This window comes from Dipteris shenzhenensis, chromosome 5 (assembly GCF_047967505.1).
Source record: "Dipteris shenzhenensis isolate YYH24624 ecotype China chromosome 5, Dip_SZ_1.0, whole genome shotgun sequence".
NCBI classification, from domain to species: Eukaryota; Viridiplantae; Streptophyta; class Polypodiopsida; order Gleicheniales; family Dipteridaceae; genus Dipteris; species Dipteris shenzhenensis.
In genome coordinates, this window is record NC_141600.1 from 1,539,576 (window position 1) to 1,559,813 (window position 20,238).

General features: G+C 45.9%; 1 protein-coding gene across 2 annotated transcripts in view; it reads right to left on the bottom strand.

Moving 5' to 3' along the window:
- The window catches only part of LOC147901472 (phospholipid:diacylglycerol acyltransferase 1-like), a 37,540-nt gene extending 27,646 nt beyond the window's left edge, over nt 1–9,894 (bottom strand). For both annotated transcript variants that reach the window (XM_087374563.1, XM_087374562.1), the window contains exon 1: nt 9,091–9,894. In XM_087374563.1, the coding sequence (XP_087230689.1) occupies nt 9,091–9,635 (545 nt within the window). In that variant the 5' untranslated portion in view covers nt 9,636–9,894. The remainder of the gene's footprint in view (nt 1–9,090) is intronic.
- Between the last annotated feature and the right edge of the window lie 10,344 nt (nt 9,895–20,238).

The following is a 20,238-nucleotide window of genomic DNA, read 5'->3' on the forward strand; positions in this document are numbered from 1 at the left end:
GGTATACGTGGCACACCCACCAGGAATTCAGATTCCAGGATCCCCATCAAAAGTCTGCAAACTAAAGAAGGCCTTATACGGGCTGAAACAGGCCCCTACAACTTGGTACTAGCAGATAGATGTTCTTTCATGAGATCGAGCTTCAGCGGAGTCCATCAGAGGCAAATCTTTATCTCAACACAGAGGGGGATTTGCAGCTAGTATTGATTCTATATGTGGATGACTTCATCATTGATAAGGATCATACGAAGAAGATTGCTCAGGTCAAGAGACTTCTCATGGAGGAGTTCGAGATGACTGACTTAGGCATACTTCACTACTTTCTTGGGATTGAGGTGAAGCAGGGAAAGAGCAATATCTTTATTTCACAGGAGAAATATTGCAGGCAACTGCTCAAACGCTTCCAGGTGGAAAAATGCAAACAGTAGTGACTCCCATGGAAACTGGTCTGAAGCTGAGTGTACATGATCCATCTCAGCCGGTTGATTCATCACTGTATCGACGCTTGGTGGGGAGTTTGCTTTACCTCACCAATACCTGACCAAGTATTTCCTACGCAATTGGATTGCTCTATCAGTTCTCCGCCACACCCAAGAAGGCCCATTGGGACGCAGGTATGAGGGTGCTAAGGTACTTTAAGGGTACATGCACCTACGGCATCACTTATACGAGAGGCATTGAGTTGGGAGGTTTTTGTGATAGTGATTGGGCAGGTGACATTGATACCCGGAGATTGACCTCTGGCTATTGTTTCTTACTCTCATCAGGAGCTGTGTCATGGCTGAGTAAGAAACAACCTACTGTCGCCCTTTCATCTACAAAGACGGAGTACATGGCTGCCTATACAACGGCATGGGAAGCATTGTGGCTCAGGTGGATCTTGGAGGACATGAATGTGGCCCAAGAAGATGCGATTGTGGTTATGTGCGACAGCCAGATTAGCATAGCGATCGCCAACAATCCCATGTTTCACGCACGGATGAAGCACATCGAGGTCCACTACCGAAAAAGGGCCACAGACCTGTCAGCCTGCCAGTCGGCAGGTTAACAGACTGGGTCAGCAGTCTGTGGGCCAGTCTGCCCTGTTTGGATAGGCTGATCTGTGAGCTGGTCTGCCAAGTCTAAGGCAGACTAGGCCTTATAAAAGGCGCCCTTTAGGGGCAGTTCAGTCTCTAGGGTTTTGGCTTTCCAAGAGCATACAAAGGCCTAGGCATATACACACGGGTAGAACAGCCATGTTGTGTTGCAAGGATGGTGAGCAGGAGGACTCATCATTCACAGCTCCTGAAGCCTAGAAGGTGCATGGCAGAGGAAGAATCAACACATCAGTAGATACAGCATACAGGGCCGATTTGGGAACCTTACCTTCGCAACAGTATGCTGTAGGTATTGGCATTTTTTGTACTCGGTTCTCTACATCAAATCATCTTCTTTGGCTGTACATCTGAGCATTCTCTCTCTAGATCTGAAGTGTTCTTTCCATACATGCATGCACACGGAGTGAGCTGGTGTTTGCTGTGACGACATGTGATCTCTCACAAACTTTTCTGGTGCAAGGGAATTCTACAGCAAGCGAATGTCTTTTGTGAGAGACAGCATGTAGGATCTCTGATCATAGACATGAACTCCAGTTTCCTTAACATCAAAATCTCTGCTTTCAAAAGATACTACTCCATGTTCCTGACTAAAGATATCCTTCCAATCCCTTATCTGTCTCCACAACGAATGGCCTAAAAGTCAAAACACACTGAACTGGACCTGGAGTATTAGTCCAGGCAGCTATAATGTGCTTCTCTGCAGCCTACTTGGCAAAATGAATTATGAATCTTTTGTGAAATAAGGCAAGACACAAAAACCGCTAAGTTGAGAGGCCTTGGAGGCTGGAGCCACAATGCTCAGATTTTACAATAAAAACTCAATTCTAATCCTGTTAACAGCCCCAAAACATGCAAAGGATGACCTTTTCTACCAAAAAAATACATTTTTTGGCCTTACAATAGCCTGAGCAACCTCTGACTTTCAATACCTGCTTGGCATGCATGATGTAGGGCTGTTCTGTGACAGAAAATGAAGGTCAAGGCAAACAAACACAAATTGAAAGACAAGTGGCTGCAGTATCTAATTCACATTGGCCAGTGCATGAATTAATCAAAGGGGCACCCTTTCAATTCATACAAGCCTCTCTGTACGTGGAAGGTTGTTTCAGGCTAATCACCTTCCTTGACAAAGAGTTGCCGGTACGTATACCTTATGTCTATCTTATCAAAGGACTCACTCCCCTAATCTGTTCTTGTTTGAGATCTCTGCATTCTGTGTACATGCAGTATCAGCGATCCTTCTTCTTGCCAAAAGCCATGATTTGAAACCTTCTCGACAAATAACTTCACCCTCTGTGCTACTTTTCCCTTCTCCATCCTTGAGACATCTCAAAATAATGGTTGGCCTTCGGGTATAATTGAAGAGAATGATTAGGAAAAATATGCATAATCTATGAGTACTTGAAGATCTTATGAGGCGTATGATGTATCCCCTATGTATGGGTCTGTCTACTATAGTGTAGATAATAAACCATTATGTTAACTTAAGCTCTCTAGCCAATTGCCTTAGCACCATTGTGTTTCTTTTGTGTGGGAACCCTACACTCAAGTTCATACAAAACGCCTCTAAAAATCTCATACAATTGCATCCCAAGGTCATATCAGTCAGTCCCATGGCCAAGGCAAACAAATCTCCTGCACATGACTAGTCACCTGACAGATGACTCTGTGATACCTATTGCTGATCATATGTTGTCCATTGGCAGCAGCCTGTGGCCACATTTTTTGGCTGCGAGCCTTACAGTCAGCAAGTTGTCCACACAGATACAGCTAGAGAGCTGGCATTGTCTACCAAAATGTAAAAAGGTCTATCCTTTATTTGTTGGAGGTCAACATCTCCTGATGTAACCTAGAGAGAGGGCCTTGATTGTGGGTGTGCCCGCCCAGTGAGTGAGTCTAGGGTAGATGAGAGAGGGCCAGTGTTGTGGGTGTGCCCGCCCCTCTTGTGAGACATAGGAAGAGTAGGGTTTGGCAGGATGCTCAATGCCGGAGGGTGATCTGGCCATGTGGAGGCTGTTCAGGGCCTTCCTGAGGCCTGCTTTGTTGCTGTGTGGTAGCCCCTATTGAGGAGCCTAGGGAGTTGGCTGTTGCAGGCCCGTTGTGACCAGGAGGGCAGAGGTTGGTTAGCTGGTACAGCTCCCTATGTAGGTCTAGGGGCAGTCGGCCCTGGGGCCCTGCTGGTCGGCTGGCAGGCCCCCACTTTAGGGCCTTGCACAGCCCTTTATAGGAGGCTGGTTGGTCGGCCCTGTAGGCTGTTGGGTCCGCCCTGTAGGCTGCTAGTCGCCCCAGCTCCTTGCTGGCCGACTTGGAGGCTGGGTGGCTATTTATAGGCCCCCCCCCACCTGAGCATTTCATCATCTCTTGGAGGGCCTGGCAGAGGAGCAGAGCCAGCCCTGCTGTGCACTTGTGGAGCAGGGTAGTGGAGCAGTTCATCCACTCCCTCGTGCTCCCCTTCCACTTGGTTATTGAGCTGTGTGCTCCGAGCTCTCGAGCAGCCCGTTGTTTCCGTGGTTTTCCCCCAATTGTAGCAGGGTTTTCTCCAGAGATCACTTGCAGTTCTCGTGTGCCTCTCTCTCCTTTCTCGCCTTCTCAGAGTGTGTGTGTGAGGCATACTGTCTCTCTCTCTCTTTCTCATATATTAGATGCTCTACCATCCACGCAGGACCGGTGGGAACTTGTACATTCTTCACTCGTTTCTGCTGCCCACATGTCCTTCCCTGCCACGTGTCATTCGTCTAGTCCCCCACCGGTTGGTCTTGTTCCTTGCAACGGTTGGTATGACGAGGAGTGTAAGGAACTCCGCAGGAAACTTCACCTTGAGACCAAGGAGAAGTCTCCCCTCCTTACCGAAACCAAGAGAGACTACAAGTGGTTGGTTAGGCGCAAGAAACGCCAATTTCTAGCCCAGAATGAGGAGGAGCTGAGAAGCTTGCTTTTCAGCTGTGACTCCAAGGAATTCTGGCGAAAATTCCTCCGCTCGAAGTCTCAGAGCCCCCTTACAGATCCACGTGTCTGGTCTGCATATACTTCAGCTCTATATGATGTTCCAGATCAGCCACCCATCGATTTATCCCATTCCCCTAGGCCAGCTTCATCTATTCTTTTCACACCAGAGAGTGTCCGTGCAGCAGTCCACCGATTGAAGAACGGGAGAGCTAAGGATCATGATGGATTGCAAGCGGAGTATGTAATCCATGGGATTGATGCCTTAGATTTTGTTCTTTCCCAACTCTTCAATGAGTCTGTTTGTACAGGCCTACCACAGTCCTGGTTAGGCAATACCATAGTACCTATCCACAAGTCGGGGGACCCTATGGAGCCGTCGAATTACAGGACCATCATGATCGGCCACGTTATGGCCAAGATCTTTGCATCAGTTTTGGAAAGCCGTATAAATGACCATGCCGAGACGACAGGACTCAGAGCCAGAGGGCAGGCTGGATTCCGTAGGGATCATTCGACACTTGACCACATCCTCACACTTAGGGCACTGGTGGAGGAGGCGAAGTCACGAAGGCAACGGCTTTATTGTTGCTTCGTGGACTTCAGGAAGGCATTCGACACAGTTCCGCGATTCAGATTGTTTCAGAGGATTCGCCAGATGGGCTTTAGTGGAGAGATACAGTGGGCTATCATGGCTTTGTATGAGAGGGTCACTGGTCGAGCTCGGACACGTGAGGGGCTCTCAGAGGAGGTATGCAGCACGATTGGGGTGAAGCAGGGCTGCCCGCTCTCTCCCACTCTCTTTGGATTATACATTGATGAGCTAGAGATGTTTGTACAGATGACAGGTGGTGTGGGCTCTACTCTCTCAGGATCCTCCATTCCTATCCTCCTATATGCGGACGATGTGGTTCTCATTTCCTCTACTGCTCAGGGCCTCCAGGCACATATTGAGGCACTCCACAGGTTTTGCCATGATAGGGGGTTGACCGTAAACCTTGGCAAGACCAAGGTTATGGTTTTCAACACCTCTGATCGTATTTACAGCATGGATGAGTTTCACTTCACTTATGACGGACAGCCCATTGAGCTTGTTAGAGAGTACACTTATTTGGGGGCAGTTTTCAGGGGACCGGTCTTCACCATGACATATGCAGCACGAGATAGGATTAGTAAAGGGTATGCTTCGTTGGCTCATCTTGAGCGTCAGTGTTTTCAGTCCCACTTTCAGCATCCCGATACGAAATCCTTGCTTTTTGATACATTGGTGAGACCAGCTGCGATGTATGCAGCTCCTTTCTGGGCAGGAGACCTCGGCGCTGCAGATTGGAGACGAGTAGAGAGGTTACAGATCATCATGTTCTCTCGGCTCATTAGGGCCAAGGCTACAGTTCCGCACGAGATCATACTAGCAGAGTTTGGAGCTACTCCCCTTGCATTGGATGCAGCGTTTCAGTCGGTCATGTATCTGCACAGGGTCAGGGAGTTTGGAGACTCAGCAGCAGGCAGAGCTCGGTTGCCATGGCTAGCACTTGCATCTTCTATGGAGTTGGCACGATCAGGGACCCGATACTGCTGGTACTTCAGACTCACTAGGTGGCTCACATCCCTTGGACTAGACATGGATAGACTGCCTCCGTTCCGATACAGCATAGATGCCCCTCATCTTGAGTTGACTCGCCACGAGCTTAGCCAGGTCACGAGAGCAGACTTGCTGCAGCTTCATACGTATCGCACTTGGGTTTATCCCACGCAGCTTCCGGTGAAGATGGCCACATATCGTGACCACTTCCTTCGGATCTCAGAGGATGGATTTGTCATCCCACCAGGCTATACAGGTACCCACATGTCCCACTCACTGAGGATTGCCCTCGGCCAGCTTAGAGTCTCTTCGCATCAGCTCGAGATAGAGGCTGGTAGGATGCGACGCATGGAGGATGGACGGCGACCAGGCCGAGAGACCAGGATCTGCCCTTGTTGCACCATGGGAGAGGTGGAGTCAGAGGAGCACTTCATTTGCAGATGCCCGCTATATTATGAGATCAGAGGTAGATTCCACTGTCTCTTCACGGATGGCTTTGGACCTCTCTCACGAGTGATGGACTACGAGGATCAGCATTGCCTAGCCCTTTATGTCAGGGAGGTCACTATGCTTCGGCGAGACTACCTCAGAGAGCACAGACCGGAGCGTGATAGAGCCCAGTCTCATAGAGCTCAGACACACGCCATACCAGAGGACAGAGACCAGGAGGAGCACGAGGACGGCAGAGCCCACACAGGACACATGCCTCCACCATGTGGATGTACATATGAGATGGTTTGTAGACGCCGCAGGATCTTGTTACATAGGGGACGTACTCGCCGCTTCATCTCCAGACGATCCAGGATGATGGCAGCATTTCGGAGGAGACTTACTCATGGAGATCTCGCCCCACCAGCCGCTCACCTCACCTTTGCCCAGATTTGTACTCTCATAGCAGGAGGCACAGTCGATGGACAGGATTTCCAGTATTATTTTGGTTCTCAGACCCATTGACACCTAGACTTGTATCTTTGCATTGGCATATTGTGCTCATCCCCCCCATTTTGCATCCGGGGGCGGTCTAGTTTACTCTGTATTTAGGCTCAGATTTGACATTATGTGCTTTCACTAGCATTATATTGCGTAGCACTTAGATGATATTCGACGATGCCTCTTCTTTGGGGCACGTTGATTTTGTGCTATCTTGTATGCAGAGTTCTTGATGTCCCATGGGCCCATTTTGGCCTCTAGTGGACAATAATACACTTTCTTTCTTTCTTTCTTTCTTTCTCTTCCGTTCATTTCCACTGCACTTCTCATATTGTATCAGAGCCATTGGCTTGAGACCTGAGGAGCAGAGGGAGTGTTAGAGAGGAGGATTAGGGTGCTGTTCGGAGGTGTCCTTGAGGAGGAGCGTATTCGAGGAGTGGACTGTTCGGGTGACCAGAAAAGGGGTGACGTTGAAGGTTGTTTTCAGATCAGAGAGGAGGTGTTTCCAAGGGACGGAAAGCGAGGTGTGAAGGTACATTGGGCTGTCAGCCCCTTCATCCTCTTCTTCCGCCTTCTCCTTTCTTCAATCCTCAGTTCCCTTCCATCCCATCCACCTTCTCTTTCAGTATATTGTCCTCTTCACACCAACATGGCAACTTTGTCCGAGATGGCAGAGAACAAGACTAGAATTCTAGTGTTGGCCACATTTCTGGTTGACCGGCAGTTAGATGGACTCAAATACAGCGTTTGGCAGATGATAATGGAATCTGTGCTAGAGTCATACGACATGGCAGATTTCGTCTTGATAGCTGTTGCCCGACCAGATCCCCTAGCAGCGGACCTTGGCATCCTTGCTCGGAAGGAGGCAAAGCCTCTGTCCCAGTTGTGGGATTGTGTTAATGCTCCTTTATATTTCTTAACTGTACTCCTCAGGTGATTCATCACGTGAAGCACATGACAGTGACCAAAAGTATTTGGGAGCATTTGGTGTCTATGTATAACCGAACCTCTCCCATGAAGAGCGTTTCACTGGAGGTCCAGATGAGGTTGTTGGATCCCAAGAAATCTCCATCGATGCGGGAACACATCAACAAGTTACAGGAACTTCAGCAGGAGATCCTCCATGCAGGGAAGCAGATTTCATCCTCGGACATGGCCATAACTCTCCTGTCCCAATTATCCTCTCAGTACGGGGCCTTCTATTCATCCCTAATCACCAGTGGTAGGGTGAATGAGTTGACCTGGGAGGAACTAGTCCCCATGTTGCTTGACCAAGAGGAGCGCTTCGTCAATAGTACCTACGGCAGTCAGCCTGAGGCTTTGACAGTTGATCAAAAAGGTAGACAACAGTCGACAGCTGAGGAACGAGAAGCTCTCAAGGCATCCCGTACGTGTAACCGATGTGGTCAGAAAGGTTATTATTAGCATCAGTGTTCCCAAAGGAACGAAGAGGGGTCCAGTAACCAGGTAGTCAATAGTGTGACTGCTGCGACCACGATTACTCCATCCTTTTAGTAGCACTTTACAGGAGCTGCCAGCAGGCTTTCCGGATCCAGATGCAGGATTGCTTGCTTGTTTGTGGCAGCTGGACCTGCCAATCAAGTGCACCGAGAAGGGAGTCATTTATCGAGGTAAGGCTTTCAGGCGGACCTCAAGCAACGAGGAGTTGTTCCCGTTGACTCAAGTGGCAGTTTGTTACCAGTTCCTATTTTGTTTGAAAGTTATGACTTGGCAGATCTAAAGGGGGTCTCCTAGTGTTCTGCTGCACCTATTGTCTGATGCTGCTGGAGATCCGGATGGGTCAATAGATTGCTAGTGCGGGAACCCAGACATAGTTGATTGATCCTTGTGAGCTGTTATATACACCATACAAACTGTATGTAGTCTCAATGTAGAGACTATGATATGATGTTTCAAACACTTTCCAGTTATTCATCTCTGAGTGCATGACAATCTGTCAGTAATTGTCAGAGAAAAATATGAGTGGCTGTATCTTTGCCGTTCCCCTCATATTGTTGGACGAATTGGTACTGGACTTGCCCTATTGGGTGGCATTCTATGGGACTTCAACCCCTTTCAAAACCTCAATTGAAGCTTGAAGCCTGCTGACTTGCTCGTTTTATCAAAAGATGACTTGTGAGCAAAAATCCACCGTGGGCAAGTTCCTCACTCTTAATCTGAAAAACTGCCCTGCATTGAGCTTACGATGAGTCCTTCATAATCTTATGGATTCTTTGACAAACTTACAAATTTCAAGAGCTTGACTTGGCAAGTAACTTCGCCAAGAGTTGTAACCCAGAGGGCCAACGTGCCTAAGTTATGACCTTCCCCTATTTTCCTGAGAAGGGTAAGATGCAGAGAGGCCAGCAAGGAATTAGATGACCCTGTCCAAAAGCTGTAATCGAGTTTATTATAGCATAAAAAGAGGGACCCAAAAAAAAAAAAAAAAACAGAAACGACCCAGGAAGCTGTCCCCTTCCTGGATTACATAGAATATATGTGGTTTCTAAGTTGCAATTTAAATAGGAAGGTAATCACCGCTTATAGACCTCTCCAAATGTTCCACCCCACAACCGCTTGCGGAACAATCCGTCAGCACAAGGATGACCTTCCCACAGCTCCAAACCTCCAGTAACAATCCCAGGCACGAATACAACCGGATGCAGAGCCTTTAAACCCTCTTTCTTCAACATTACACCTGGAGGATCTGGCAGTGGTCCTGAGATTGCCTCGGACAGCGAAGGCAGGGCCTTGTAAAGCACCAATAGCATCCACCAGAAGCAGCATATGTAGCCGATCAGCCAGCAACAAGTGTCCACGCAGCTCCACCCGCGAGATTTTCCAGTCTTCTTGGACTTGGAGGAGTGCGGCTTTCCAGAAGCTGACGCCTTAGACTCCGCAGAATCGGTGGGAGGCGAGCTCGAGACTTCGTCAAGGCCTCTCTGACTGGACTCGCTCTCACTGGTCGGTTCCACAGACGACACCGGCGCAGCTTTCTCCTGGATGGGCTTTCCAGCTGAGGGTGCATCTTGAGACGCTGCCCGGTGCTTGTCATTCACCCTTCGTCGTCGTAAGATGTTCATTGTCCTTGGCCCGGGGTGCAAGATGAGGGGGGGTGCCCCGGAAAAGAGTACGTACGGGAAGTGGGCAGTTGAAGGAGGTGCGTGAGGGACTTGAGGGAGAGGAGCGAGGCAGGGAGAAGCAACGAGGCGAGCAGCGACGTGAGAGTGAGAATCAGGTTTCAATGTGAGGAGAGGCAGGGAGCAAAGTCGATAGATGATCAACAGGAGCGAGCGAAGGTGCAGGGCGAGGGACTGTGGATGTGGTGTAGTAGAAATCGAGCTGGTGAGTGCGTTGAAGGGAGGCAGGAAGAGAATATGGGGAGTGGAGTGGAAGAATGTAGCCTCGTGAGATTGGCACGTGTCCCTTCGCCGTAAGAGTAGGTCCTTTTCTTGATTGGCCTTGGCACTCGAGTCTAGAATCTAGACCTCCCCATGCGGATGGATGTTTCTTCCAAGGACACAACAACAATCCACGTTCTCATTCGTTGCTCTCCTTTCGTATAGTGATGGTCGTGCTCAAAGGAAAGTTAAAATGTTTAGGCAGGTAGCATTGTGACATAAAAGAGAAATCTGGCCTCTCATGAAGCCACGTGTTATTATTTTACATTTATTTTTGAAATTTTCTCTTTGTTTTCTAAAGGACAAGAAAATCTCCCACCTTCAATGTAACTGTTCGTTCCTTCTTTTCCTCATCGTGATCATCGTTCAAGAAGAGTGTGTTCGTTCCTTCTTTTCCTCATCGTGATAATGAAGGACATTTTAGTGCTTGTGAGCAATTCTCTACAGCTCAAAGATTCAGTCAATTTCTCTAACCATGGCATTGGTCCCGACATGAGGGATCAAGTGGACAGATTGTATGATCGAGTGAATCTGCTCAAACAAAGCGCTGAGAGAGCCATTGGGAGCGATGGGGGTGTGACCGCCCACCTTATTGCGACCTTCAAAGTAAGCACTTGTTCTGAGCTTGCGCATTTAATGCCATGCATCTCAAGGAGAACATAATATATGGAAAAAATGGTCTCGGAGGCGAAGGCAATTGTCCCACTGCTAAAACGGGTTCCTGTTGATTATTGCTTCCAATGTCTTCAAAGAGAGCATAGCTCGTTAGAAAATATTGTGAGGCTTGCCATGGAAGCAGGTCCATTGCTCATTGAATTAGAATCGGACGGTTTGCAAAAGTTAAATTCGCAGAAGACAAAAGGGGAAGACAGTCCAATCTTGCAGGGAGGAGAAAATAGACCTTTGATAGATGAATCTAAGAATATAGAAGTATTTCAACGATTAAAGCGCGAGACTATTGTAGACATTGCTTCCGTACCAAAATATGCCATGAAAATTCTAGCAAGTGAGGTAGTCTCCTCGTACCAAACATGTGTGTTTGCCTGAGTGGAATTGTCTTCAAAGTCTAAGAAGTCGAATCTTTGACACGATTCATTTGCACTTGCTGCACTCAGAGCAAAGATTGAACGCCGAGTAATGGAGTAGGTGATACTGGTCAATCTTTCTTTCTTGATTTTGCTTGTAGATTATGGAAGTGGAGGCTCAGAGGGATCGGAATTATTGTGCTCAGTTTTCTCAACAATAAGTATTTTTGCAACAACTTGTGGAAAAGCAAAATGATAACCGTATGGCCCCAATTCAAACGTCCAATGAAAATCGTCAGGTAATCCTCAAATGCTTCCACCGAAATAACAAATGTAGTGAGCTTTCATCTCGAGATGTGTATGCCTTTGGCAATGTGTATTAGATCTTGAAGGTAATACTCAGCAGCAATTACGTTTTGGGCTGTTTGTGTCATAAACAAGGAAGGTCAAAGTGCCAAGGAAAAAACCAATTTGGGCGGGACGAGTGGAACTGACTCTCCTCTTACGAGGTATATTTCTGCATATTTGTTGATAGAAGGCTATGTTGATGTGCTCCATCACGAAAGAAATCACTAAGATTTAGGATACTTGATCTTAAGTCCAACCCAATAGCTCTTAAAGTCAAGCAAGTTACTTCCATGATCCTTTGGGCTATAAACATAGTACAATATCCTCTTAGGAGCGGTCTATTTTGCCTCTCTAGGTTCTATTTAGAATGGGCTCACATGTCCCATCATGAAGCTATACAGATTTGTACCAAGTTCCTCCTGCAAAGTATGGGATGAATGAGGTTTGAGATGTCTTGAGCAAACACCTTCAAGTTGGCCTTCATGGCATATGCACTAGCATACTATCCCCTATGCGACACTTGACGACCTCCTGAGCATACTTCTCGGATGTGGGATGCTGTCTTGTCTTTGACAAACATTTGGTAGTGGTCTGTCATCCAAAATTATTGACTTGGCTGTATCAAGTGTCGAGTCGTGGTGGTCCCTAGTTATCCCATCTAAATAACAATATTTAGTAATATTTTTTCCCTGCCCCACCCCACCCCACCCCGCCCCTCCTCCCTTTCCCTCCCCTCCCCCTCTAGATATCTATTAAGGAGGGTGGACTTTACATCCATGTCCAAAGATGACAAGCCCTGTGCGGTCAAAACAGCAGCCGGGTCAAAGGTATTATCGTTTGTGAATATCCTTTGGCCTTGTAATTTATCTGATGTCTGGTCTGATTTTTGTTTAACCACTTAGATCCCTTCAATACCCACAACATTTGTTTTGTGACAAAAGTCACAAGACTTTTCTAAAGGTGGATTTACGTTGAATCCATTGCTTCTTGCTATGTGCATTTTGTGCTGCCTACTCAAGTAGCTTTGGCTCAAGTATGTTAACTCTTTCCCTCGAAGCACATTCCTAGGCTTTGGAGACAAAATTTGCTCAATTTCTTGTAAATTGACCTGAGCAAGTAGCAAACCCTATGCCTTGACGTACTCAAGTCAGGGTGGTGTGGCATACTGTGATCCTCTCCCAAGTAGGTGGGGGAATCCAAACTTGGGATCATTTCAGGGCCTTATGGCTCGGCTCTAGGCACTTCCACATTGGCAAGTTCCTTTGACCCAAGCAATTTCCATATTTTGTTTATGCCAACACATTTGCTTGACAAAATTGCATCCTTCCTTGTTGGTCGGATCATTGCACCTGCACGTGTGGACCTTCAAGCCTATTTCAGAGCATTTCATCGCCACCATCTGCATCCCATGTGCTGCTACTACATAACTGCCTTCAACAAAAAGAAAGAAAGAAAGTTTATTAAAGTCTTCGGAAGACTGATGGGTCTATGCGACTGTGAAAAACCTGATACAAATGAGTTGTGGTGGTGGAGCTACTAAATGAGCATCCACACCAATGCAAATGCAAAAAATGCAAAATGTTGGTACTATGCTATTGGGACGACCTTGGCTGAAGAGTGCAAAAGTACTCCATGACTGGGGTTCAGAAGAGATGATTATCAAAACGGAGAGTCATACCAACCAACCCTCGGAAGGTTCCGAGTTGTTGCCGACCAAAGAATTTGGAGGTCATAGATCCATTTCCTCAGGATGTTGAGTCACGATTGATGGAGCTACAGATCATGCCTGTAGGTGAGATACATTTTTCACTTGGTTGCAGACATAAAACAGAAGTTGTGTTAGAAATTGACCAATAGAGGGTACACACAGCGGAAGACTAATAGAATAGCCCAAGAGCTCACACAGTGTGTAGGGGGAGTGGAATCACAAACTTTTTTACTTAATGTGCATCAAATAGATGTGCAGACTCATCACTAGACAATGATCCAGCCAGATATAGAAGCTACCAAAAGAATATATATTTCCGTCCAAAGCTATGGACACAATACAAAAGAGAGATAGATTCAAAGTCCCACCAGAGAAAAGATATCTCCACCTTGTTGTCTGCAAACTAGCCTAGGTGGGCTACCAATGAGTGTACTAAGTCTGCAGCCCTTCTGCCTTAGTTCACCTTCAAGTTAAGGCCCGACTATGGCTCATGGTGCTGCTGCTTTTTGCTCCTCAAAAGGCTACTCCAAAGATGAGTTATGAGGGAACAAAGGCCCTCTGTTTATAGGCCCAAGGGCTGGGAATACCAGCCAACCCAGGTGCCACAGATTGGCTGACCTAGTCGGTCAGTTTTCCCCTTCCTGGCTGACCTGTTCTGGCCTCTCTCGGGGTATAAAACCAGGGCCAATTGGCCCATAACTTTGCAAGGGCACAGCCCCTTTGTTTGCCCATAGCTTGCCGTGGTCGGCTGGCTCCAACCAGCCCTAACCAGGCTAGTCTATGGCCGACCCTATTGTGCCATATCTCCACCATGTGCTTCTGCCAGCCCCATTGTTGTGTCTGTTTCTAGGCTTGATGCAGGCCACGTGCCTATCCACGAACACCCACCATGTGGCACCTCTTGGCTCATATTCCAAGCGCTGATCCTGCCCTTACATGCCATATCCATCGCCCATGCTCTTCTCATACGTGGGCTTACAGATGGGGATGTGATCTTTCCAACAAGTTGAGGGACGAGCAGATTGCCAAGCATAAAGATCTCTTCCCGAGTAACTTTACTAAGGATATTGAAAGGGAATGAGAGATTGCTCAAATACCAGTGACTATGACTCGACTCGGTGCTGAACAATTGGGGTTCCAGAGCCAACACAAGAACTAAACCTCAAAACACAAGATCACCCTGCTATGTGTCATGTGCACGGATTGGTATCTGACGTGTACTGGGTACACGAGACTAGCTCAGGTAGCCTGGGGAGGCTTAGAGTTAGGCAGGCTTGATTCTCGGGTTGAGTGGCAAGGGTACGAACCAGTTAGAGGTCTTTACTATTTTTGGCACTTGGGACCCGAGTCTATATAAGGGGCCCAGAGGTTCAGTTCTTAAAGAGCCGACGGGAGCAAGTTTCGTTCCCAAGTGCTAGGTCTGATCCTGGATTGAGTCGCGGACGCGTGCCTGCATCTTAGTGTAGCCGAAGGCCCAGCAGCAGATCCTAGGCTTCACAGCACCACCTGGTGGTATGGGTCACCAGGCTGGTTAGGATTTGGTTGGGAGTTCGTGCCAGTAGCTTAGCTCGTGGCTCAGAGGGGACATCTCCTGATTCAGGATCACATCCCGTAGATGTCATGGTTGGGTGGTGAGCAGCCTGCTCAATTTTCTCACATTGTGTGTGTTCTTGTGTTTGCTTGCAGATTAGAGGTTTTTGGAGTGTTGGGACGTGTCAGTTGGTATCAGAGCTAACTCCTGAGGTAGGAGCTTCTATTCCAAGAATTTTGGATGATTTGTTCCTCCAGGTATGCCCTAATTTTGAAATTCATGTTTATTACCCTGCACGTGTTTTATTGGTTCAACATTAAGGGTGGCGGATAGATGGTGGAAAGAAGGAAGGAGAGACAGAGAGAAAAGGTGAATTCGCAAGAAGCAAGGTGGAGTGGAAGAGAGGCCATGAGAAAGGTAGTCTATAAGGGGAAGAGCTTGGGAGCAGTTCGTTAGTTGTAGGAGCGTGTTTTAGAATAAAAGCAGAGAGCAAGGACGTGATGGAAGGCCACGGGCAACTTTCAAGATGAGAGTTAGGGAGCGGGTATTGATGGCTGGAGTGAGGATGGAGGTGCGCAGCAATGACAGTCTCGATGGACTAGTTGGATTGTGAATCAGGCAGGGGAAAGCTGCGTCCAAATTAGGCTTGGACAGCTAAAAAAAGCAAAAGCCCTACCAAAAGTAGGGGACTATTTTTTTTGGCATGCCAGAGCTGCATCCAAATTAGGCTTGGACAGCTAAAAAAAGCAAAAGCCCTACCAAAAGTAGGGGACTATTTTTTTTGGCGTGCCAGAGCTGCGTCTAAATTAGGCTTGGACAGCTTAAAAAAGCAAAAGCCCTACCAAAAGTAGGGGACTGTTTTTTTTTTGTGTGCCAGAGCTGCGTCCAAATTAGGCTTAGACAGCTTAAAAATGCAAAAGCCCTTACAAAAGTAGAGGTCTGTTTTATTTTTGGCCTGTAGGCTGCTATAAGCCTGTAGTAAGGTCTCTTTGCTCAGGCAGCCATCTCGCATGCTCTACTTCACAGTTCATGAGTGTGCATAGCCAACCCTCCACCCGCCCTCACCTAGTACCACCCGTTAGCTCAGGCTGCTATCTCGCACTTCTAAGTTCGGAACAGCCCTTCTCTCCTACCCTTCCAGTTCGCTACCTTGCTGCTCCTCTGCTTCAACACTCTCCTCTCTAAAGAAATCTCCAGGAGGTACTCCAACTATAGTTGGATTCGCTGGTCTATAACCATAGTTCAGTTCAAACGGACTGAACCCTGTAGAGGAATATTTTCTATCATTGTAGGCAAACTCCAACAATGGCAACCACTTGTCCCATGTATGTTGCCTCAATGACACATATGCTCTAAGCATATCCTCTAAAATTTGGTTGATTCTTTCTGTCTGACCATCCGTTTCTGGATGATCCCCACTACTCATTCCCAACTCAGTCCTTAGTGTCTCAAATACCGTAGTCCAAAAATGACCAGTAAATTTGACATCTCTGTCTGACACTATTGATCTGGGTAATCCATGTAGACGAAATATATGTCTAATAAACAAATCCGCCACTTACAGGGCACTGATTGACTCCCTAGTTGGAATGAAGTGAGCCATCTTGGTAAGACGATCAACTATCACAAGGATAGAATCATATCCACCTTGTGTCGTAGGCAGACCTACAATAGAGTCCATGGAAATGCTCTTCCACTTACTATTTACTGCCTGCTGTGGCAGGGGTTACTAGCAGCTTGGTCGGCCAAGTGTAGGGCTGGTAGGGCTGATTCCAGCCAGCCTAGCATGCCCAGAAATGGCAGGGCAAAAGGGGGCTGGACCTTGCATATATAGGAGGGCATCAGGCCTTGAAGTGAGGGCCAAAGCCCTAGTTTTGTGGGCCAGTGGCCCTGGTTAAGTGAGCCCTTTTAAGGCAGTTTTATAGTAGCCTGGTCGACCAGTTGTTGGTCAGTTTTTTGGGGCAAGAATTGTGCCCTATAAAAGGAGGTCCTCCAGCCCTCATTCAACATCCAACTATCCAGCAAGTTCAAGAGCAGACAAGAGCTTTAGATGAATTCGATCTTCTTGCAAATAGGAGGTTCCTAGATGAGAATCCACAAAACGTAGACATTATTAAGTGTTTAATTCAATTGCTACCTTTGCAAACGTACTCTTCTTTATTAAACAAGCTTTCATGTTCAATTTTCCAAGAAGTAAACACAAGTAGTTGTCCATGGAATGCCCTTACAAGTGTTGACTTTGATAAACATGATGAGAGCATTGGTATAAAGTACATTGGAAGCATGTTAGCAACATTTCTAGTTCTAAAGCGCTATTATATAGCTCTTTAAATAACACATGCCAAGAATTGCAACACTCATTCAAGGTTATTTGCTGTACAACAACTGATTTGCACAAAACCTATCATGTAGTATGTGCCGAAAGTCTACAAGAGCATACAATTCTCCTTTATGAAACAACAAGTCCAATAGAAATATCCCCGTTGCTTGAAATAAAACAAAAACACTAATATTTCTCTTGGAAAAAAGAGCATGAAGTAGACCTTACACTCCTTCTTCAACTTAACCCGTCTTAGTGCCAAACAAGTAGGGATTATATTCTTTGCAAACCATGGCAATCAAAAGTATCCTATTCAATCACTGATACGCAAGGTTTAGAGAATGAAAGATGCAATACTTGCGAACACAAATCAAACATCAACACCTCTTAATGCTCATGAAGAACAACTTCATTTGCAAGGGAACATTGCCAAGATTAGTGAACAACAAATAGCACAACAAAACACTTCTAAGAACCGAGAAAAAGAGAAACAAGTAAAGCTCTCACAAAGTATGCAAAAGCAATCCAAGACTCACCACAACATCTTTGCCTATGTTCTAACACTCTGACATTTCTATCAAAGCTCAAGATACCCAAACCACAAGTGTGTACTCTAATGATTCAAAACAACGTTGTTACCAATGAAATCTCTCCTAGGCAAAAAAGTTTGTGCTATTTGCTTCAAAGTTCTTAAACAAAATCTCATTCCTAAATATTGTCATAAAAACATGGTTCTAGCAAAGAAAACACCATTCACAACAGCCTTGAATGATATTGAAGCATGTCTAATATCAAAACAAATCCCATTCGCACAAATACGAGAGCTTAGCTTTGATGGTCAATATGGCATTAAAGGTAGCATTGTGAACATATTTGCAGATGTTGATAGAGCTCAAAAAGTTCTGCCGAGATTCATCACCGATGGTGCTACAACTATAGTTGCCATAAAAAGGAAATTAGAATAGACACATAATTACATGACTGGCTTGGTACACCCCACACTAACAATGTGTGCTTTGAAAGAATTTTTGCAAGCCCCATTGTATGAACAGAATAACATTCAAATGAATTCTATGTGGTTGGAGCACATTCATTCTTTTACAAACAGACATTTCAAATGAAGACTTCATTGGCTTAGACAATTCACAAGAAAACATTGATGACATTGCAACTGACACACTTGTACATGATGGTCTTTATATGGGACAACAAGTAATTGACTTCGAAGATCGAGCCATTGCTATTGCACCTTCGGAAGGATTCTCTCCTCTAGGCATTTTCAAAGATGAGTATTGCATAGAACTAGCTTTTTCAAATACCTTCTATGGCCACACATGCAAATACAATTTACCAGAGCATACTTCATATGAAGAAATAGCGCAGTGGGAACTCACTAACAAGGATTAAAAATTTGCAATGTCAATTGAAAACATCTTCTTTAAAATAATGAAGATAATGGTACGCCAAATTTTGTCTTCAACATGGGTGCGTATGCGTAAAGCACAATTGCATGGTCATACATTGAAAGCAAGACATGCCCTTGAGAACACTAACATAGATTCAAACATTGGGTACTGTGACTTATCCTATCTACGAACATCATCAGACTACAAATTGAAACTTAAAAAAAACCTCTTTGCCATGGTTCACCAAGTAGGTGCTCCCATATTCTTCATAACTCTATCAGTTGCAGAAAAACAATGGGCACCTTTGATTCAATGCTTCGAAGCAATTGAACATAAATTAGATAACGAAGAAAAAAATAATGAAACACAAAAAAAAGAAACTTGATCCGGCAAGACCCAATAACAACACCACAATACTACGTGTTAAAGAGACATGTGATCTTCACTAAGCCTATTGTGACTAGATGAGCATAAGAACTATGGAGGCTCAAAGCACACTGAATAAGACATGAGAGGAAGATAGCAAATATATATCTCTTGCAATGTGTATTCAACAATACGTGATAGGCCTCTTATATAAAGAGTGCCCTTTGAATAGTCAACACTTGTGGGATCCTCGGATCCACATCTCTCTTTGTGGATATCCTTGATCCACATCTCCACATCATGTAGCCCACATCCTAGGGTGACTACTTTAATTCTTTCTTATACCATACCTTAGCCTCTAATTCATGTGCACATGGCACCATATCTCAACACCTACCCTTGGTGCCATGATCCATTGGCTACTGCAAGGTGATCAGATGTGAGTTTACATTCCATCACCTCCCCTTAGTACATGCATTGCTACTTAAGGTGGTCAAGTGTGGTTTCTACATGTCAATACCTCCCCTAGGTGCTTTCATAGCTACTCTCAGGTGGTCAAGTTTGATTTACAAACATGTGGGCTAAAGGTAGCAAGGTTTTGCTTCTCAATACTTGATGTTGATGGCGTTCTCTTCTTTGCTTGATGTAGCATGATGCATGATGCTTTGTTCTTCCATGTGCCTTAATGCTTTATGTGTGGATGCCATGTTTTGTGATATGGTCATCTCATGCACTTGTGCTTTCGGCATGCTTATGACAATGATGTGTGCATTCATGCTTTGATTTGTCATTTGTTGCAAAGGTATTACCAATCGATTTCTTCAATATTAGCAATGTCTAATTTCTAACAATGATTTTGACTTGACAGGCGTGTAGAGCTCGAAAAGACGATCACTTTTCCTTTTTGGAGCGTGTGCAAATTCCTCTTGGATTGCAAGTTACGGCTTGTCGAAGATTCTCTGAAGAAGAGGTGGCTTGATGATGTGGCACAGGGATTCATATGCTGAATTCCAAACTGTGCTTGGTAGGGGCTATGTGCTTAGGTGGCACTTAACTAATCTTACTCTAACCATGGTTATTGCTGGTGAGTTAACTTAACCACTATGCGAACCAAGGTTAGAATCTATCTACCACATGGCAAGAAACTGACCAAGCCTCTGAACCATGGGCTAACTTCACCTAACCCTGGTTAGATGCTATCTGCCACGTGGAGTGACAATGAATAGGAGAATCTGTGAAAGGAGGTCTGCTCATGGCGATGGAGAGGAATCTCGCATGATGTCTCCCATTTGTCGTAGAGGGATCGTGGCTAGAGAGCTCCTTTGGGGAGTCAATTGAAGCCGTTATGGAGGCGCTATGAGTCGTGGGTGTGGGGAGCCTGTGTTGCATTCAATCCATCAACCGATGTTGTGTCCATAGTTGGTTGGCTGCCATGTATGGCTCTGAGAGCAGATCTGTTTGCTCTACGAGGTGAGAATGATCTGCTTGAGGTGAAGCTCAAGTATTCCAAGCAGGAGAGGGATGCGGCTCAAAAAAAGGTGCTCGCTTTGGTGAATGCTGGCACTGTTGTGCATCATTGTG